Source organism: Ruditapes philippinarum, unplaced genomic scaffold (genome assembly GCF_026571515.1).
Source record: "Ruditapes philippinarum isolate M1 unplaced genomic scaffold, ASM2657151v2 ctg2324_1_1_1_1, whole genome shotgun sequence".
Lineage (NCBI taxonomy): Eukaryota > Metazoa > Mollusca > Bivalvia > Venerida > Veneridae > Ruditapes > Ruditapes philippinarum.
Genome location: NW_026852778.1, coordinates 97,110 through 116,414, shown reverse-complemented (window position 1 = coordinate 116,414; position 19,305 = coordinate 97,110). Strand labels below are relative to the sequence as shown.

Sequence of the window (19,305 nt, the reverse complement as noted above, 5' to 3'; positions counted from 1 at the left end):
TAAAAATCTGGAAATCTGTGATCCCTTGGAAACATTAATCACAACGATATTACACCAACATTGCAGACTCGGTTCGATTGTATACCTCACAAGGGGTAATAAAAAGGTGCAACATCCCTCATGCATCCTAGCTAGCTCCGACCCGAGCGGCAACTCAATTTTCAACACTTAAAAGTGCTGGAGTGAAGGATCACAAGGACAAAAAAGAAAAAGAAAAAAGAATAAATAAATAAATAGATAACATATAATACATATAACAACACTGAAGTGAAGTACTGGGCAAATTTATATAGATACAACAAGGCATTTGACACCTGCTGTTGTGAAGTATAAAACTCTGAAAAAGGGCGATTCATCGGAAACATAAATCACAATTAAATTACATGACAATTGCAGACTCGGCTTTATTGTCCATGAGGAATAATGAAAGTTAATAATGAAGTAAACCACTTTGTCCGTCAGATGTCATAAAATAGAAAAGCAGAGTCCAACTTTAAAGGGGTTGAACATTGGTGTATGCCTAAAAATAGTAAGATTATTCCCCTTTTTGCAAGACAGCAGAAAAATTACCATGACCCAAAATCTTACGATGTTTGTAGATGCCATCCCCATAGAAATCACCTTGCTAATCTAATTAATTTTCTAATAGACGAAAGTACACGCGAGTAATCGAGTTTAAATGCAAAGATCGCATTCCAAACCTTAGAAACACAGAGGACATTTCTTTTATTGAAATGATATTTGTCAATTTCCTAGGCCTGAGAGAATATGACCCAGAAGAGGTCACAGTGGGTGGTGTCTATGTAGGCTTGTGCATATAAAGTTATTGTATACCTCAAAGAGCAATGAATGTCGAAGTGGCAGACTCTGTTTGATTAAGATTAAGTCTGTTCACGAGACATTCGGAACGTCCTCTGCTATTCGATGAAAATGCGATTGTTCACGAGAGACAATGGGAGATGTTGCATCCCTCACGCCCCAAACACTGGCTTGTACAGTATTGAATGTTCAAACACTAAAAGTAAAGAAATCAATAATCACGAATTACTTATCACGGATATACGTTAAGCCATGCCTATTGAAAGTTTCAACTGAAACCAGACACAAAAGACAACATGTTTTTTGAGGTTATATTTTTTATAAGGTTATATTTTTATAAATATTTTTTTTCTAGAGGGCGACACATTCTGATATTTAGCAAGGTCACACAGCATTGCAATGAAAGTGTTCGCGGTCTGCTTTCTAGTATGCACTACATTTAGTTTTTAACGTTTTCCAAGTAAATTTTCAAGACATAAAAAACCTGTTTTATACATGTTACTGGATATTGTAACAGTAGTATTGTAATAGTTGTCAATATGCCGATAATATTCTGGAAAATGGATATTGCATTTGCTGAGATATATTCATTGCATTTAATTATTTTTCTCTCTACCTACATTTGTATATGTAGAAAGGTTTGCTCATATCTACATAAATTTGGAGTACTTGATCTATACATCATTGATGGGGCCAACTGAAAAAAAATCTAGTTACCCTTCTTCCGACAGTTCTAGCTGTAATGGTAGGTTGAATTTAAATAACGCACTGAAAACGTTGGACGTTGGACACACCGAAATAACAGTAATGGATAATATCTGGTAGTAGATTTAAATAAACAATTTCTAAAAATTTAATTTTGAAGACACTAATAAACTGAAGTAATTTCTTCTCAGTGCACACCTTGAACAAAATGGAAACTTTGTCATTTTTTTCTGGTTCACGTTTACATATTTATTGACTACTAGTATTTATTAACACGAATAGTCGCGATAATAAAGATAAAAAAACATTTTGTTTTGTTTTATTTGTCGGTCTGCTAATGAATTACCCTGGTCATGTTTATTTCAAAGGCGATGCTATTCTTACAATGCTTTGTCTTAATTCATTGGTAAGGTCATAACTTTTGTCTAGAACAGAAAATAATCCGTAGACTCACTTAATTAATATTTCACTGAATGAACTGCAACGGAAACTTGACAGTTGGAGTTTTCAAAATCATTTTAACATACATATAATTGATGAACAGCATTAATCAAATCAATATGCAAATAAACAAATAGTAGTAGAATAAAGGTTTGTTTTTTGCAAATAAACAAATAGTAGTAGAATAAAGGTTTGTTTTTTGCAAGAAGCGTACTTATTTAAAACAACGCTATCAATTCATACCTATCACTATCATGTATTCAAACTGACACATTAACCTTGAAAATTATAGCACTGGTTAAATAACAGATTAGTAAGAAACATATCTATAACATGAAAAAAGAAATTATTTGCTAACAGGAACAGGAGCTGGTAAAGATTCTCCTTTCAGCCCTGCTAAGATATTACTCGCTGTCAGGTCAGCCATCGCATTTCTGGCATTAACAGAAGCACTCCCAAGATGGGGAAGCACAGTGCAATTAGGCAGTGTCAGAAGGGGGTGATTGACAGGCAATGGTTCTGGTGTGGTCACATCTAGTCCAGCAGCGTGTATCTCTCCTGTACGTAAGGCGTCGTAGAGTGCATCTTGGTCAATAAGTATACCTCGTGATACATTGACTAGTATCGCTGACGACTTCATTTTCTTAAATGCATCAACATTGAATAGTTTATGATTGCTTGGATTCATAGAACAACATGCTATTACAAAGTCAGATTGTTTTAACAAATCATCAAATGCAACATATTCGGCGCCAACTTCAGAAGCACAATCCCTTTCGTTCCTTCCACAATAAAGGAGGCGACTTATACCGAATGGTCTCAAGCGTTTAGCAACCCCGAGTCCGATTCGCCCCAAGCCAACAATTCCAACAGTCGAACCTTTAATGTCTTTTCCGCAGAGGTAAAGAGAGTTATTCCAAGTTGATCCCCATTTGCCGTTAACTACGTCCGCCATACCTACGGAAAAAAATCATTTAGAGACCTTTATTGTTAGATTTACGAAGACGATGACGTTATTATTTATTAATGTGTTTTTTCTTTAATTAAATGCGAATAAATTTAACAACCTGATTATGTTGACCGAAAGCTTCCAGGGACTCATCTCTCATCTTCGGGAATACAAGTTTAACCCATTACCCGATATACACGCGTTTAACGCCTTTTTCACCCACTTTATTGTTGTCTCAAATGGTGAAAAAATGCCTTATTTAGGCCCCCAACACTTGTTTTTGTTTGAGAAATCTTGTTTAAAAAAGTGACCACTTTTTCGGCGCGGCCCCCAACCAAAAGATACATCAGGGGGGTGCCAGAAGGGGGATGTGCCCCCGTTCTGTTTTAGGGGTTTGAAAGGAGGCGGCAGTCCCCCTCATCGCCAAGAACATTTTGGACTTGTGAGAGGCTAAAAATGACCACAGATCGATCATAAGGTAATGTGTAACCAGCACGGAAAAGCATTTGACTATCTCAATCCATCGAGAAGTTGCAGCACTTTGAAATCAATTTTGATGGGAAAAATCAACGCAAAATAGTGATTCTTTGCAATTTTGAGATGTCCCCTCGTTGCCATGGTAACAGGAAATTTAAGCCTGGGCATTTACAGAGGCAATCGTCCAGTCAACATTTGTGCCAAGTTTGATTAGTATTGAAGCAATTTTTGTAGTTTTATAGCAATTTGAACTTGTAACGGGAGACTTTTCAATGAAAATAGCCATTTTTCACAAATTCTCATGAAGTAATGGGTTAAGGACACAATAATTATGAGTTTACTTGCATACACTATATCATTCGGAATCTTGTTTTAAAAGAAAAGAGCAAGGCTATTATATTTTCCGTTTCATTAAAATAAAATACAATACACACGGTGTTGAAAATGTGTAGTATCAATATTACATCCTATGAATTAACTTTAATCATGACCAGGTATCTAAAGTTTTCTGTATTTATAAAAAAGTAAATACCTTCTTTGTATCTGCGAGCAGTAGCAAGTGTCAGGGCCATAGCTGCCTCCGCCACGGCATCTGTGAGGACATCCGGTGTATAACCTACTTTAATATCGCGCCGTGCACACTCTACTAAATCCAGATGATCCAAACCTACTGACATTGTCCCTATAACCTTTAACTGTGGACCTTAAATATAACAAATAAAGATACATAGATTTAACAACAAAATATATGCAGAAGTTATTGTTTTGTGCAACGCAAGCTATTTTCTCTTGCAGTGGATAATTAAGTGGATTAAAGATATACAACGTATGAGAAATGTTTCATTACAATTTAATGTTTTATTACAATACATATGAATGTATATATATTTGGATTTTTTGCATAAACAAACAATCAGCACGCTGCCTGTCAATAAAAAGTGACTTTGTGAAAAAGAAATGCGAAAAACCTGCTGCATCTAGAGCTTCCTTGTCTATTTTTACTGGATACGCGAGATGTATAGCATCCACGCCTTTGATACATCTCAGAAACTCTTCACGTGGCTGAGAAACGACGCCACCCTTTTTCTCGTCGTACATACTAATCTCACATTGTTCACGATATAACTTCAGAGCCTTGCCGTCTTCCGGTATCCCTTGATTAATGAATAATTTTGGACGACCACTCATGGTAACAATTTTCTGTCGAAAGAAAGAGATGTTTAAACTTTTGAATGACAGAAACTGATAATTATCCTTCACTGTCGACGACAATATCTTACAAAATAATGTACACATTCATGGGTAGTTAACGTTTTCATAAAATCACACACACCATGGTTATCCCAGTGTGTATAAAGATTAGTAAAGATGACCTTTTAAACTACCATATTCACATCTCGGAAAGATAACATGTGACCTAGGCCATTTAGATATGCATAAAAAGCGCATACATTAACGCGGTATTTGATGCGATATCAAATGTTACTGCATGAATTTTACTTTATTATAGATAAAATATGTTCAACTAGTTAATCAATCACTTATTCTGTAATATTAAAACTTATCACAGTTATATAATACATATTGCATTTCCATTATAAGGCTAAAAGTGAGATAAGATTTTCACAAAAGCTGAATAAAGATGCTTATATTGTCATAAAACGATTTTCATTTTAAAAGTGCAACGTGTTCAAAGTTGCTATTTGTCTTGACTGTTGATAGTGGTATAAATATCTAAAATATGTAACAATGTTAGTAGAAAAAAAAAGAAAGAAAGGTTAAATATAAGTTTTGGAGGTCATATATAGGAACCCGAAAAGTATGATCATTTTGTGGTTCAAGCTACGATTGATATTTATATTAAAATCTAAGACCTACACTTAGGTGATTTTGTTAACAGTTGTCTGATCTGCATGTATTAGTTGCAGGGATTTTGAACATTTGTCAAAATGAAATTACATCTTTTCAATCTATTGTTTATTAAGTTACAACTTATTGCTTTGATACACAGGACAAGAGTTGATCTGAGGTCAAAGGAAGTGTATCGTAAATATCTTTGTAAAACCCCTGTCACACTAAGGCTGCGTTCACACGGCGTCCAAAGAAAATTCAGAACGCCGAGGTGAGCGCAATAGGATCAGCATCGCAGTGGCATATCGCATTGGCATCGCGTAGAACGCCGACCGACGGCGCGCATTTTGAGCATGCTCAAAACAAACGCCGTCACTCGGCGTTCTGATAAGAGCGCAGTAGATCGCAGTAAGGTTGTCGTAGTAACTCAGTAGCATCTCCTACAATGCAACAGGAGCGCCGTGGAAGCGCAAAAGGATCGATGAATAAACGCCATGATTGGCTACGGCGCTTGTACGGAGATTGTGCGATTTTACTGCGTGTTTAGGCGCTTTTACGGAGCATTACAATTTCAGAGCAGTGTAAGCGCCACGACAGCGCAGTGGAAGCGCAAAGAACCCAGTAGAGGCGCAGTCTGAATGCAGTCAATTTCAATTAAAACGCCGTATGAACGCATTACAAAGCCGCGGAAGCCCCATAACAACAACATGATTGACGTGAGCCCTTCGTGCAGACGCCGTGAAGTCTCCATGTCATAAAAAATCAGATTTTAAGATCTCGCGGCGCTTTGTTAAATTTAACAGCGCTGTACAAACGCAGTGAAAGAGTGAAAGCGCAGTCTAGTGTGACAGGGCCTTAAGGGTCACATGAGAGTAGGTATTATGGTATATTGTAAGTAAACATTATCATATAGCGTTAAATATGGGGCATTTCCATTCTGTTTTGCCTTACTGAAAAGACCCTTTATTGTTAGAACGTTATTTCAATGGAAGTCCATTACCCGAAGCATGACTTGGAAATGAGGTAAAGCGTTTGTAAGAACATTGATATCTTTAAGAGTCTAATAAACCTTTTTCTTATTTGTTTATGTTTTTCATTTTTAAGCGCGGAGATTGAAAATTCTTTACAAATATGCCTTTTTAATTTGGCATAGCTTAAAGTAAAGAAGACAAATTAAACATTCTACTCATTACTATTTTCTTAAATTTTGTATAATCGTTACAACGGATATAAGCTACATGAAATAAAGAAAAAGATATGGCATTGCTAACACTGATTGTGAGTTATCTGCCCATAGAAGAAGCAAACATGTCAGGTCTAATGGCAGATAACTCCAGAAGTATTGTTGGTACCCCATTTTTTCTCGTTAAAACTGTTTCAGTTATCATATAATAAGATCCTGCAAAATTTAAATAATATCTATGTAGTTTTCATTCTGCTATATATTATCGTGTAGCGGGAAGAACAAGACTTAAATGATTTTTATTTTAGCTATGTACAAATCTAGGTGTTAAGCATTCTCGTCTGATAGCTCATCTCTTCCCTGTTCACTGTAGTGTCCAACTTTTCTATCATCAGACAAACATCAGCACCTGAATTAAATAAATATCTTCATTTTGAATTTCTAATTTTTATCAGACACGAATTAGAATTATTGTCAATATTGATGTAAACAGATAATGAAAGTAATTGCAAGATCGAACTGTAATCAGGAGTGTTATGAGAACATAACGTGCTTTAATGTTTTTAAAAACAACAGAAATATTTATATTTCATCTGTATGACCATGCAAAATTGCGCAGAATTATAGGGAGCAGTTTTCAACGTCGGAATATTGCCTAAACTTAACGGGTGTCGCTTTTAAATTAGCGAGTGGGTAATAATACAACAGGCAGAAGTCAATGCATAGATCCCTAACCTTTCTTATTCTAATAATCTGATGACTCTTTGGTCATTTTTTAACGGGGTCAAAATTTAATGTTGTACGGGGCGAGTCAGGTGAAAAACACAAACGTGACTAATATTTGATGAACAATTCTCAGTTTATTCAACATTTATCTTCCATTAAAGTCTTTTTAATAACGTTAATAAAGCGGTTATAAAAATGTCCAAAATATAAAGATTGATAATCAAGATGATTTTATATTTGTATTTGCCGCGCTCCAAATATATTTAGACGCAAAAACTGATACACTGACTGAATTATAGGCTTTATAAGGTTCTTCCGCCCTTTCATGCACAAAAAAGCAGCTTTCACAGTCGAGCACTGACCCCGGACATGCCAACAGTAATCTTTTAAAGGGTCAATTTTGAATTATAATGTGGTGATATTTTTACCTCAATGCAATTTTAACAAAGATATGAATTTTAGCCAAAAATAGGTCAATGTACGACGGCCAATGAGAACCTAAATGTACAATATGTAAAGGAGGAGGCAACCCTGAAAAGGGCTGTTATGTTAGCTAAGGGCCTGTCCTGTTTGTGGCAGGGGCTCATACACCTTAGTACATTTTACTTGTTGTCCCTGCCTACTTTGTAGGGCTACTCCCCTCGGCTTTAGTCGGAACATATGAATGGATCTTAACCAGCCAACGCAAGCTTAGTAATAAGTCAGTGGAGCTCTTAATCTTCTGCCCATACCCTGTGCCTTCTCTATGACGTGCATGTACCAAGGGGAAGAGAGACATCACATTGAATACAGCCAATATATAGGCTATGAGATATGAGCACGTGATTAAATTGACAAATTATTAAATGTCTGGTGGGGAAGGTGTTTGTTTATTGGGTTTTAAGGCGCACCGAAATATTTTAGGAAATATGGTGCCAAAATAGGAAATATGAGTTTGGCTTGTTCCTAGTGACCAGTCAGATCTGTTTAGGGTGCTGTTCTCCAGTGATATTGCAGAACGATGTCAGGCAGAAATTCAATCAGACTTTATTACAGATCAAGATTAACAAACAAAACATGCATTTAATCAGTGCTAAAATATCTTGTGTGATTATTTCACTGACACAACAAATGTTTTTATATACAATACAAATAATAAGTACACGAGTATTTTCATCACAATCATGGAAAAAATATCCGAAATGTAGCGGTTTGCAGACGCCAGAATTTAATTGTTAAAAATTCTAGTTGTATCAGAATAACAACAGCATGATAATCATAATCAAATATAGAAATATTTGAAAACATGTTGGTTCTTAGATGTGTCCCTAAAATCTTTTCTTAGTAAATATCACAGAATCAATGTTTCTGTGACAGTTAACAACAATTACAACCAAAATGGCTCCCTCCAAGAAATTTACAGTATTTATTTAACAAAATAACTAAAATATAAGAGGATTAGCAGTGCTACATACTGAATGAATGGACATTCTAAGTAGATAAACATTCAATCTTACTTATTGGTTAATAAGTGTGGGTTCAATTCTACATTTATTTAACGAGTTGTCAAAACTACACGTATATTATGCGAGCCTCTGGCGAACATAATATTGTTTATTTCCAACGAGTTCAATAAATTTAGTATCGAATGTACATGTATACGAATATAATATTTTAATTATCACATACTTCCAAAATAAAGAACTGCGAAAAGGAATCGCCTTTTCATTGATGCGCATCTTGTGAGACGATAATATTTAGAGCGTTCTACGCTATGTTTGTACTCGTATAACGCAATTGAAGCCACGTCAAAATGTATATGCCGTTTTTACAGTGTCACAAAAGCGAAACGAGTGTGTGATAAATCACAAAAATTAAAAAGTTAATGAAAGAAAAACATACATATACACATACATATAGTTTTTGATTTCTTAACAATATTATAAATCTACCCTAATGACATAATTTATATCAGTTTTATTTCCACAAGGCAATGCCACAAGCCAAATATCTAAGTTCTGCATGGGCATTGCATTCTCGCAATAAGACTTAAATTTATGTCCCAATATAAGACATATAAATCAAATGACCCGGGACAATGCCAATATTGACTCAATTGGTATGATTACTACCAATTTTGTAGAGGTTCACAAGGCAATGTCACATGTCAAATATCAATGCTCTGGGCATTGTAGTTTCACATAATTAGAGTTAAATGTGTTTTCCTATATAAAGTCTTCATTTATCAAGTCACCCCCGGGGCCGCTCCAATTTTGATCCGAAAAAGTATTCTATAGAGCCGTATAACCTGTATCGGATGAGTAACTAATCCGGTAACGATTATATTACGATCACTCTACCTTCCTCGTCATAATTTAGTAATAATGAGGGCCAACTCTGTGTACGTTGTCGGATAGACGACTCTGAATGTTCCTCTTGCCAAATATAATCTGGAGTCCTAATATAGGATAACATTAAGCCGCCTCGTGACGTCAAAACATCCAATGAATGATTAGTATTTATTAGTCGGCGTAATATATACATGTTTTAAAGCCTATTATTAAATATTCATTACTAATTAATACATGAAAATAAGCACATTTTGTACGTTACGTGCAATCCCGATGGAACGTACAACGTAATATATAACTTGGTATTATCCATTCTATACTTATTTTTTACATGCCATAGCTGCTTTTGAATATTATACATTTATTTATGGACCTGGTTTATGTGATATTCACAGTGATCCGGCTCGTCCAATACGATTTCTTTAGCTATGTACTCGTCCAAATCCAAGTCTTTTTCCCTATTATACAGTTCAACATATAACAACCTATAATTGTTACATAAAATAATTTTTACCACACTATGAATGAACTAGATACTGTGAACGCGATACATAATGATATCGATACTATTACATGTTATGTAATTAAAATGCACCAAATTCAAAAGATTTTGTTTCTGTAATATAATCAATGTTAAGTTTCGTGTTTTAATGTAGCCCTCAATCTGTCCCAAAACTGCGACAAGTCGTCGTCTGCAGTCGGATACTCTATGTATGTAATCTTCTTTAAAGCATCTATCATTTCCACTGGTAATTCAGTTGTGGGAATATCCTCTTTAAGTATAAAACATAAAACATTTCTTCCAGTGTCTGCTGCTTCCATACGTGCCATATTAAATTCATACATACACCATTTACTTTTTAAAAATTGTTTCGTAAGAATAACAAGTGTTCTCCTTGTGCATGATATTGCTCGCAATATGTTATCCTGCACGAACGCACCTGCTCGGAAATCTCTGTCATGAATCAACAAAGATATTTCACCCCTTTCCTCCAACTCAAGCCGAACCTTCTCTGCGACGAATCTTCTGTCTTCATCCGCGTATGACACGAACACTTCTTTCTCGTATTCTGTATCATTAAGCCGTTGATAGTTAGCCAACAATTTTAATTTTGTCATGTAATACATGTACCGAAGATTCCAGCGAAACCTGTACATCAACGCACTTGTTATGATGACTATTATAAAAATAAAAGCAATACTTGTAACCAGAATAATTACTAGATAATTTGAACACTCTCGTTCAAAGTGATCATAATTTTTTATAAGTGTTGATAGTGACACTGATGTAGAATTTTTAAATGTACAATTCGTGTTATCTTTGTTTACAATATATGTTGTATTTTTTTTTACCCAACTATAAAACAATAAATTTTCACAAGTGCATTTCAAACTGTTATTCGCTATGTTAACATGTACATGATTCAATTTGTGATTTTTTGAAATATTATCGAGAGTGTCTCTCGTTGCTTGATTGATTGATTCTAGATTATTGTACCCAAGATCAATATAATGTAAGTTTTTAGAATGGCTTAAATCAAACGTAATATTGCTAATTTTATTGTGTGACAAATATAATTTTTCAAGTTTTGTAAGATTATTGAATATATTCGGCGATAAGCGTATAATTTTATTGTCACTTAGATCTAAAGTGCGTAGATGCTTCAGTTGTCCAATTATGCTAGGCCCATCGTAAAGTGGATAACCGAGGTAATTTCTAGACACATTTAGGACTTTCAAATTCGGAATGTGAGGAAATATTTCGAATATCCTTTCTATCAATACCGGAAGATTTTCAGATAAATCAAGATATTCAAGTTTAGGTTCAAGGTTTTTAGATGTATCCGTGTTAATATCATTTTGTTTTAGTCTATTTTCAATAAATTGAAAATAATCTCCAACTTGATATCGAGTAAACATTAACCTGCATACAGATTCGGTACCATGTTGTTGCATGTTAGATTTTAGTAACACCATTTTCATAGCATCCTCACTACTATAAATAGGACGATTAGCTGCTGCCATACGACTTGCATCAAGGTACACTGTTCTATTCAATACATCGGTTAAAATCAAAAATGGTGTGTAGTTACCATAAAGGAACATATTGTGCTGAATAGAGATATATTTGATAGATTTGGGCCAATGTTCCACTGACTTGACATCCATGCGGACAATATTGTTGTTTTCAATTGTTACCATTTCTATAGAAGAATTCGATAAATATTTAACATCATCATAATTGAGCGAAGAACAGAAATCAAATTGAGAATGGTCGTAGAGGTCATTCAAGTTCAAACGCTTAAGTCTCTGTTTCCTTGCAAGTCCGCTTGTGATGTTTGGTAAAGATTCCATGCCAAGATTTATATTATCTGACATATCAAGAGAAGTAATATTATGCAATGCCATAAAACTGTTGAAATCAACCTTTTTGATTGAGCAATTTGACAGAAATATGTTTTGAACAGTCGTTATATTTTCAAAAAAGTTTCCATTGATATGAGGAATATAACATCTTCCATATTCCCCCGACATGTATAGTTCGATCAAATTCGGTAAATGAGGCAACGCTTGTGTACCAAGTCCATCAATAACCAAAGTTTTGAGATGAATAAGATTCTTCAGTCCTTCAGGATAGTATTCACTTACCGAAATACCAGACAAATTCTGCTTAATATCTAAAAAGACAAGTGACCGTAGCGGTTTAAAAACATCCTTATGAATGCTTGTGTATCGAATTAAGTTTAAACTTAAATCAAGCATCTCTAACTTTTGAAGGCCATCAAAATTCCCTTTATGTAGTGCAGTTATTCTGTTTCTAGCGAGCGACAGTTTCTTTAAATGCTTATATCTTTGCCATGGTCTTCCGGTGATATTCGATAAACTGTTACCAAGCATATTTAAACAAGTTATGTTTGCTGGCAGAGAACTTGGGATATTTGTAAGCTTTGAATGACTGCAATCAGCAACAGTTCCGTTTACTGTACATACGCCATTAACACGCTGCGCAAGTGAGTTCTCAGGGTACCATATAACTACTGCCAAACACAGAAATAATGTAATGTACCTGAAATTAGAAATGTTTTCCATTACAGACTTACCATATAAGAGTATGCAGTGTCATCAAAATTATATTTTACAAAACGTACTCTCTTTTCAGTGGTTCGATTCTGATATAAAAGAGATATTTCAAACAAAATGGATATTACAATTTAGGTAAATTAACATCATAATTGAGTAAGAATATGACCCTATTGGTTGATTAATGTGCAACCACATAATAAAAACATAACAAAAACAACAACAACAACAACAATAACAACCCCAAAAACCAAACAAAAACAAAAAAGCCCCCCCAAAAAAACAACAAACTAAAAACAAATAAAAAAAAAAGAAAAAAAGCACGCTACAAAAACAGCCAGTTGAAATCATGTTTACAAAAACATATAGTAATTGACAAAAGTAGATGCACGGATGCGGATGTTGACGAGAATATAGACAATGTGAGCACTACCTAGACCGAAATGCTTATACTGAAAAAGTGTGGTACTCTTTCTAATTACTTGTCCCATATACGATTAAACTACGAGAGAGAGACAGTTTAAAATGAATAGGTATCTCCAATTTTTTTTTAGATATTCTCGTTCGAAGAATGTAATGTTTTAATTATGATACGCAAACACAATGAAACTTTTTATGTATCCATTCTTTACAGTGTTTTAGAAACAAGGAGTCAAATTATAAAAACCAAAATAATTTTAATTTTTCCTAAAAAGATACTAGTAAATAAATAAATAAATAAATGGAAGGTGCTATAGAAATGATTACCAAAACGTTTACTATATACGTAAACAGCAGAGCTACGGAAGCATAACAGATAGCATTTTTATAGAATGGTTTTCATTGAATATTAATTATCTGATCATAACTTCTGTTTTATGTATTGTCCAGGTCAAACAAATATACCTGGCAAGACGAACTTATTTGGTATGAGATAAAACACAACACTCAGGTTGAATGAAATAGGGCATTTATTAAATGCCATAAATGACAAATGTTACATAATAACAAACATGGCATGTACATATTTGTATCAAAATAACCAAACTGGAAGGTAAAAACCGCCTAGAATAAGTGTAATACCAACAACAAAAACATCAGCATCATCATAATCATCATCATCAGCAGCAGCAGCAGCAGCAGCAACAGTTTATATAACTCGGTAGAGACATTGACCTTTGTTAGTATATGACTTTTTTAAATTTTGAGGTCAAAGGTAAAAGTCAAAGTGTGAAATTTACAAAAATGCCTCTCAATATAAAACATTTGATTTATATTATCTCCGTTCACTATAAATGATTTTCATCTTCTTATTTATACGGCAACTCAAGATGATTTAGGAATATCTTTATAGGCATTTTTCAGGAAGATTTTGCCATTTCGATTCACATGTTTGTTCATTCTTTATTTTTATTTTTTAATCATTCAATATGACCTATCATACTTTTAAAAAAAGACAAGAAGTGATTAAGAACAGTAAATGCTTACATACAGTGAATTAGAGCATTAAAACCCATTTAAAGTCATCAAGGCAATAGAAAAAAACTTGGCGGTTTTGTAATTTTAGGGTTAATTTATCCCACCCTTCATAAGCCTTATTAGTAGCTCTTAGACTTTAAATGGTTATAAAAATCTTTTTGAAGTTTATGCCATATTCTATAAGTAGGCAGGCTGCCAGTTTAGTCTCAATCATTTTGCTTTATAATGGACTCGCATATTATAACATTAAAAAGAATTAGATTTCAAAGATAAATCTTGTTTTTTCTTCCTGAACTGTGATACGACAAATTATTGGGTTTAACCATACTTCATAGTGCCAACAAAATTCCCCCGTTTTATTGAAGTGAGAATAATCAATTTGTTATTTGATATTTGACAGCAATTTGATCTGATCATCATTATATATAATTATTGACACAGACATTACAAAACGAATTGATAAAGTTGCGTTTGTCAACGATAAGAAATATTTAGTTGTATCCAATAGTTTTCAATTAAACTATGAAATAATCTCAATAAGTGTATTGTTTGTTACTTACTAAAACCTAAATAGTTTAGGTTTTTATCCACCAAGTGTTTAGACAATTCAAATTCAAAATATTTCCGTAATTTATGATGGCGGTAGTCCTGTTTGTGAAGCTTTCTTCAGAAGGTCGTTAAAACTGTTTTCGTAGCTACATCTCCTTAACTGAGATACATATACGCCGTTAGATATTGCACAGGGTATGTCACCATCTAAATGTGGATAATTTACTATACTAAAATCAAAATCATCTCCCTTACTACAAATTTTTGTATGAATTGTATTGTTGTTGACAGTAATATGAAGGTCCAAAAATGATGTACTAAATTTCAAGAATTCGTTTTATTCAGTTGATGTTCATTGAGATAGATATTAGACACAAATTGATCAAAGTAAGAATTATCAACATTTAGAAAATTCACCAAGGTATCGAGAAGTGTTTTTTAAACGCTAATTTATATGGCGTAGTGTTGTGAATTTCTTCAGAAGGTCGTTAAAAATGTTTTCGTAGCTACATCTCCTTAACTCGAGATACATATACGCCGTTAGATATTGCACAGGGTATGTCACCATCTAAATGTGGATAATTTACAATACTAAAAATCAAAATTTTCCATCTCCCTTACTACAAATTTTTGTATGAATTGTATTGTTGTTGACAGTAATATGAAGGTCCAAAAATGATGTACTAAATTTCAAGAATTCGTTTTATTCAGTTGATGTTCATTGAGATAGATATTAGACACAAATTGATCAAAGTAAGAATTATCAACATTAGAAAATATCACCAAGGTATCGAGAAGTGTTTTTTAACGCTACTATTATATCTTGTTGTGCATCTTCAGAGAGACTCAACAGAATGTCTCTTTCATAGCAATACAAAAAAAATCGGCGAGCAGCGGTGTTCAATAAGTACCCATAGAAATTCCTATGATCTGTTTAAATAGGGTATTTCAAAATCTGAAATAAATGCTCCACAAACTTTCTCACAGGTTCACATAGTACAATTTTTTACAAAACAGTTTGTAAAGAAAGCCTTTTGAGAATTACATGCAAGAAAGGTAACAATTCACCTTAAAAGGTTTTCTGAAAAAGGAAAATAAGTTTACCATAGATCAATTTAAGTGGCAGTGTTGTATATATAAAGGGTTGGAAAATCGTTATGTACTGCCAGGTGAAGCTTGATAGTTAATTTTAGATTTATCCAAAATTTCACCAGAATTTTTTTATGGACCAAAAAGAGGTGTTCGGCTGTGTTTTCGTTGTCTTTATCACAATATCTAATTACATGTCAAACATGACGTCAATAAAATAGAAAATTTACATGTAGAGCAAGAGGTAGAATTAGCAATGTATCTGTCCTTGTAATGTAGGAATCCAGTACATAATAGGAAGTTTGTGTTCTTTTCCATCAATTCGGACTTTAAGATTGGAAATCTGAGTGTTATGATTGTTAATAGTGTTGTTTTAGAATATGCATTTGTACTATTAAGTTCATTTTGCAAAACGTTGATGTTATGGATAGGCTATACAATAATAATATTAATAGCCGCCTTGTCTGCTGGTACCAAAACAAATTTTGAGTGAAGACTAAAATATCCTTTTTTAGATGTTGTCTTAAGGTAAGTCTAAGCTTAGGTGAAAGAAGATTAAAATGAATCAGTTACTTTAAAGATGTTAAGTTTCCATATAACTAGAGCATTACTTACCGCATTTTCACGAAAATTCCTCAATCGATTCCTCAATATATCTGACTACGACAATAATTAAAGTCAATTTTAAAAAGGAATTCTGTATTTTGCTCCTATCAAGAATAAGTTACGAATTCCTTTGTCTGCAATTATATCATAATTACCAGTAAATTATTACAAAATTTAGAAATATTGCAGTCACTTAGTAATCCCAAGTAAATAAATAAGTCTGAAAATTTTGCAATCTTTCAATAGACAGCCACTGTCTGTAAAATGTTGCATAGAATTACCATTTAGAATGAGATTTGTAAAGATAAATCGATATTTTACACAGAAGAAAATATACATCGATCTTCTTTATTAGGGCGCGATTTAATATCGAAAAATGCTGTAAGGTAATATTACGATTCAAATTGTTTACGAATACATATCTGTTATATTCTGATTGAGAGTATTAAATGCGTGGATTCGAAAATAATATCTTTAAAAAGAAAAAAAAATTGCATATTGTGATTGGGAAAATAATAAAACAGCAGGGGTGTTGTGCAAGATAATAGAAATTATAAGATTATTCAAATAGCTTCAGAAATTCTGTGCCAAATTTGAAGATAATCTATTCTGTTATTCATTGACGCTCAAATAGACAAGTGCCAACATTAATTATCAATAAATCAAATAGAATGATTAAAATTAAGGTTGAATGCCATTTGGCTACATTACAGGAGGTAGATAACGATGAAATTTCTGTCGATGAAAATGATTATTAGAACGTTATGGTACCACCATCACATAAAGATACAATTGTCAAATTATTGAAAGAAAATAGAGGTGTTTTTGCGAAGAATAATGCCGAATTTACTGTAACAGACACGATTCAAATGGAAATTAATACGGTTGACACCACCCATATTATTTAATTCGTATAGAATTCCTTTACAAAACGTAAAAGACATGGATGACGCCATTAAACAAATATTACAGGCAAATATTATTAATCTGCCCCATAGTCCTTGTTGTTTTCCCATGCTTTTAATAAATAAGGAAGACAATACCAAGCGGTTCTGTGTTGATTTCAGGAAATTGAAAAAAACATTACAGTTAAGACAAGTTATTCCTTGCCAAGAGTAGACGACATAATAGATTTGATGTAGCAAGTGCATTTCATCAGGTTCCTATTAAAGTTAGTAATAAATCCAATAGAGAAAAACAGAATCCCTAAAGAAAGTCCAACACAACAAAATTGAAAAAGTTGCAGGCTCAGTTTGATTGAGCCTGTTCATGGACGGTACTGGAAAGTGCAAGTTACCGCCCACGCCCCCTAGCACCGGCTTAAGCAGAATTCAACAAAATTTAATAAACAAAATTTTCAAAACATCGAGAAAATTAAGATTGGTAGTGGGTAGGGAAATAACACACTTTTTATCATCCGGTTTCTCGTAACACATGTGAATGCGCGTCACACTATTTGTCACTTCACAAAATCAATAAACATTGATGTGATTCGTATATGTAAAAGTTACTTAAATTACGATTTTCATAATTTTGCGTAATTAAATATGTCACGGTACTAAAACGCCCAGGTTAGATGATATTGTAAACTAGCTGGAAATATTCAATTCAATATTTTATTTGGCATAAACATATACAAGTTCATGTCCAAGACACAACTGTATGGCGGATATAATATACAACTGAAAAAATTAAGTTATTACAAAGTGACAGTTGTTGATAATACATGCATTTAATAATTGATAAAAGGGGCATTAAATGACATTAGTCGTATACAATTCATTTAGATTATTTCTCGGTATCAGCACGATGCAGAAAGTAGTTATCAATAAATATAAACTCATTAAAAATGATAAAAATGCAATATGGTTATTGCATATTTCTTTTAACATTAGCTAAATTACATGTTTAGTACATGTATACATGTATATGTATGCTTGTAGTGTCATCATGGGCGAATATCCTTATGGAATAAATTGAATAAACTTTCAAACTCTCTAAATATAAAAATATTGAGGTTTTATTTAAAATGCTACTTTGAGTACAAGATAATAATGTTTTAAATAAACAGCCGGTCACATGACAATTTGTTTGGTACTTACCGCCCTGCCAATCCACTTATTCAAAGGAAGTGTACAATACAAACTGCGCATTATTATGTATACAAGAGTATACAAAATTTAATCTTTAACACCCTGCTGTTTCAGTTTAAATATCTGATGGAAAAGACGTATAATAATATCTTAAAAAGAGGACTTGTACATGCGCATTTTTTCATTGAATCATTATTCCCTTATAGATTCGTATATCTGTTATAGATACAATAAACGTTTTAAGAACTTACTGTTTTAAGTCATCCATAAATTACTGTTTTCTGGGTGACATAACTTGAAATCACGTCTATTAAAGCCTTTAAATATGATAAATTGTAGTCATCGTTATTGCGTTTTTGCCCTACGCAGAATGCGCATAAGCGAAATGAAACATTCGTTACTATGGAAAAATCGTATTGTAAAAAGATCTGTACCACATCTACGCGTACGTGAAAATATTGCGATTTTTTCACTTCTCAGCATGATATATCGTATATTCGCTCAAAACTGACTAACATCCTCTATTTTATTGTTCCCATTATTTTCTATAAGAAGAAAGATAATATATAAAAATCTACCTCATCTTATTTTTTAATCTTCCATCACTAAATCCAATGCACAAAATTGATCGTTCTTCTATTTTACTCGATTTGATTTACCTTTTATATACACCTGAAATATGACACATTAATGCAGACAAGATTTGATTTAAATCCAGCTACCAACAACGACTGTTACGATGTGTATGAGGAAGTAAAAATACGCATGAAGAGAGATCATAAAACGATACATAAATAAATACGTAATGCTTAAGAAATCTCAGCCATGCAATGCATATTGTATTGCAAAAAAAAAAGAAAAAAAAGGAAGATGAAAGTAATACATTGTAATACAAAAGCATTTGTAAAGAATTTGACATGAATACTGAAATGCGAAAAATTAGATAAC

The 19,305-nt window shown here is 33.2% G+C and overlaps 2 protein-coding genes across 3 annotated transcripts; both read right to left on the bottom strand.

The window, feature by feature from the left end:
* Positions 1-2,165: 2,165 nt before the first annotated feature.
* Positions 2,166-4,758, bottom strand: LOC132724105 (glyoxylate reductase/hydroxypyruvate reductase-like). The gene is made up of 3 exons (XM_060708922.1): positions 4,360-4,758; positions 3,924-4,094; positions 2,166-2,922 (listed from the first exon to the last, which is right to left on the bottom strand). Exons 1-3 carry the CDS (start codon positions 4,685-4,687, stop codon positions 2,312-2,314), a joined length of 1,110 nt encoding a protein of 369 aa, XP_060564905.1. The 5' UTR covers positions 4,688-4,758; the 3' UTR covers positions 2,166-2,311.
* Positions 4,759-8,165: 3,407 nt separating this feature from the next.
* LOC132724089 (toll-like receptor 4) lies at positions 8,166-19,072 on the bottom strand. Of its 2 annotated transcripts, none has more exons than XM_060708910.1 (2): positions 18,936-19,072; positions 8,166-12,548 (listed from the first exon to the last, which is right to left on the bottom strand). In XM_060708910.1, exons 1-2 carry the CDS (start codon positions 18,938-18,940, stop codon positions 10,115-10,117), a joined length of 2,439 nt encoding a protein of 812 aa, XP_060564893.1. In that variant the 5' UTR covers positions 18,941-19,072; the 3' UTR covers positions 8,166-10,114. The 2 variants fall into 2 exon arrangements, with proteins under 2 accessions (XP_060564893.1, XP_060564886.1); XM_060708903.1 differs by lacking the exon at positions 18,936-19,072 and adding an exon at positions 16,274-16,543.
* Between the last annotated feature and the right edge of the window lie 233 nt (positions 19,073-19,305).

Excerpts from the sequence above, each read along its gene's own strand:
- LOC132724105 (XM_060708922.1), bottom strand. The coding sequence starts at position 4,687 with ATGTGTACATTATTTTGTAAGATATTGTCGTCGACAGTGAAGGATAAT. Across the intron at positions 4,095-4,359 it reads GGAAGCTCTAGATGCAGCAG|GTCCACAGTTAAAGGTTATA; the intron begins GTTTTTCGCATT and ends GTTATATTTAAG. Across the intron at positions 2,923-3,923 it reads TGCTCGCAGATACAAAGAAG|GTATGGCGGACGTAGTTAAC; the intron begins GTATTTACTTTT and ends TTTTTTCCGTAG.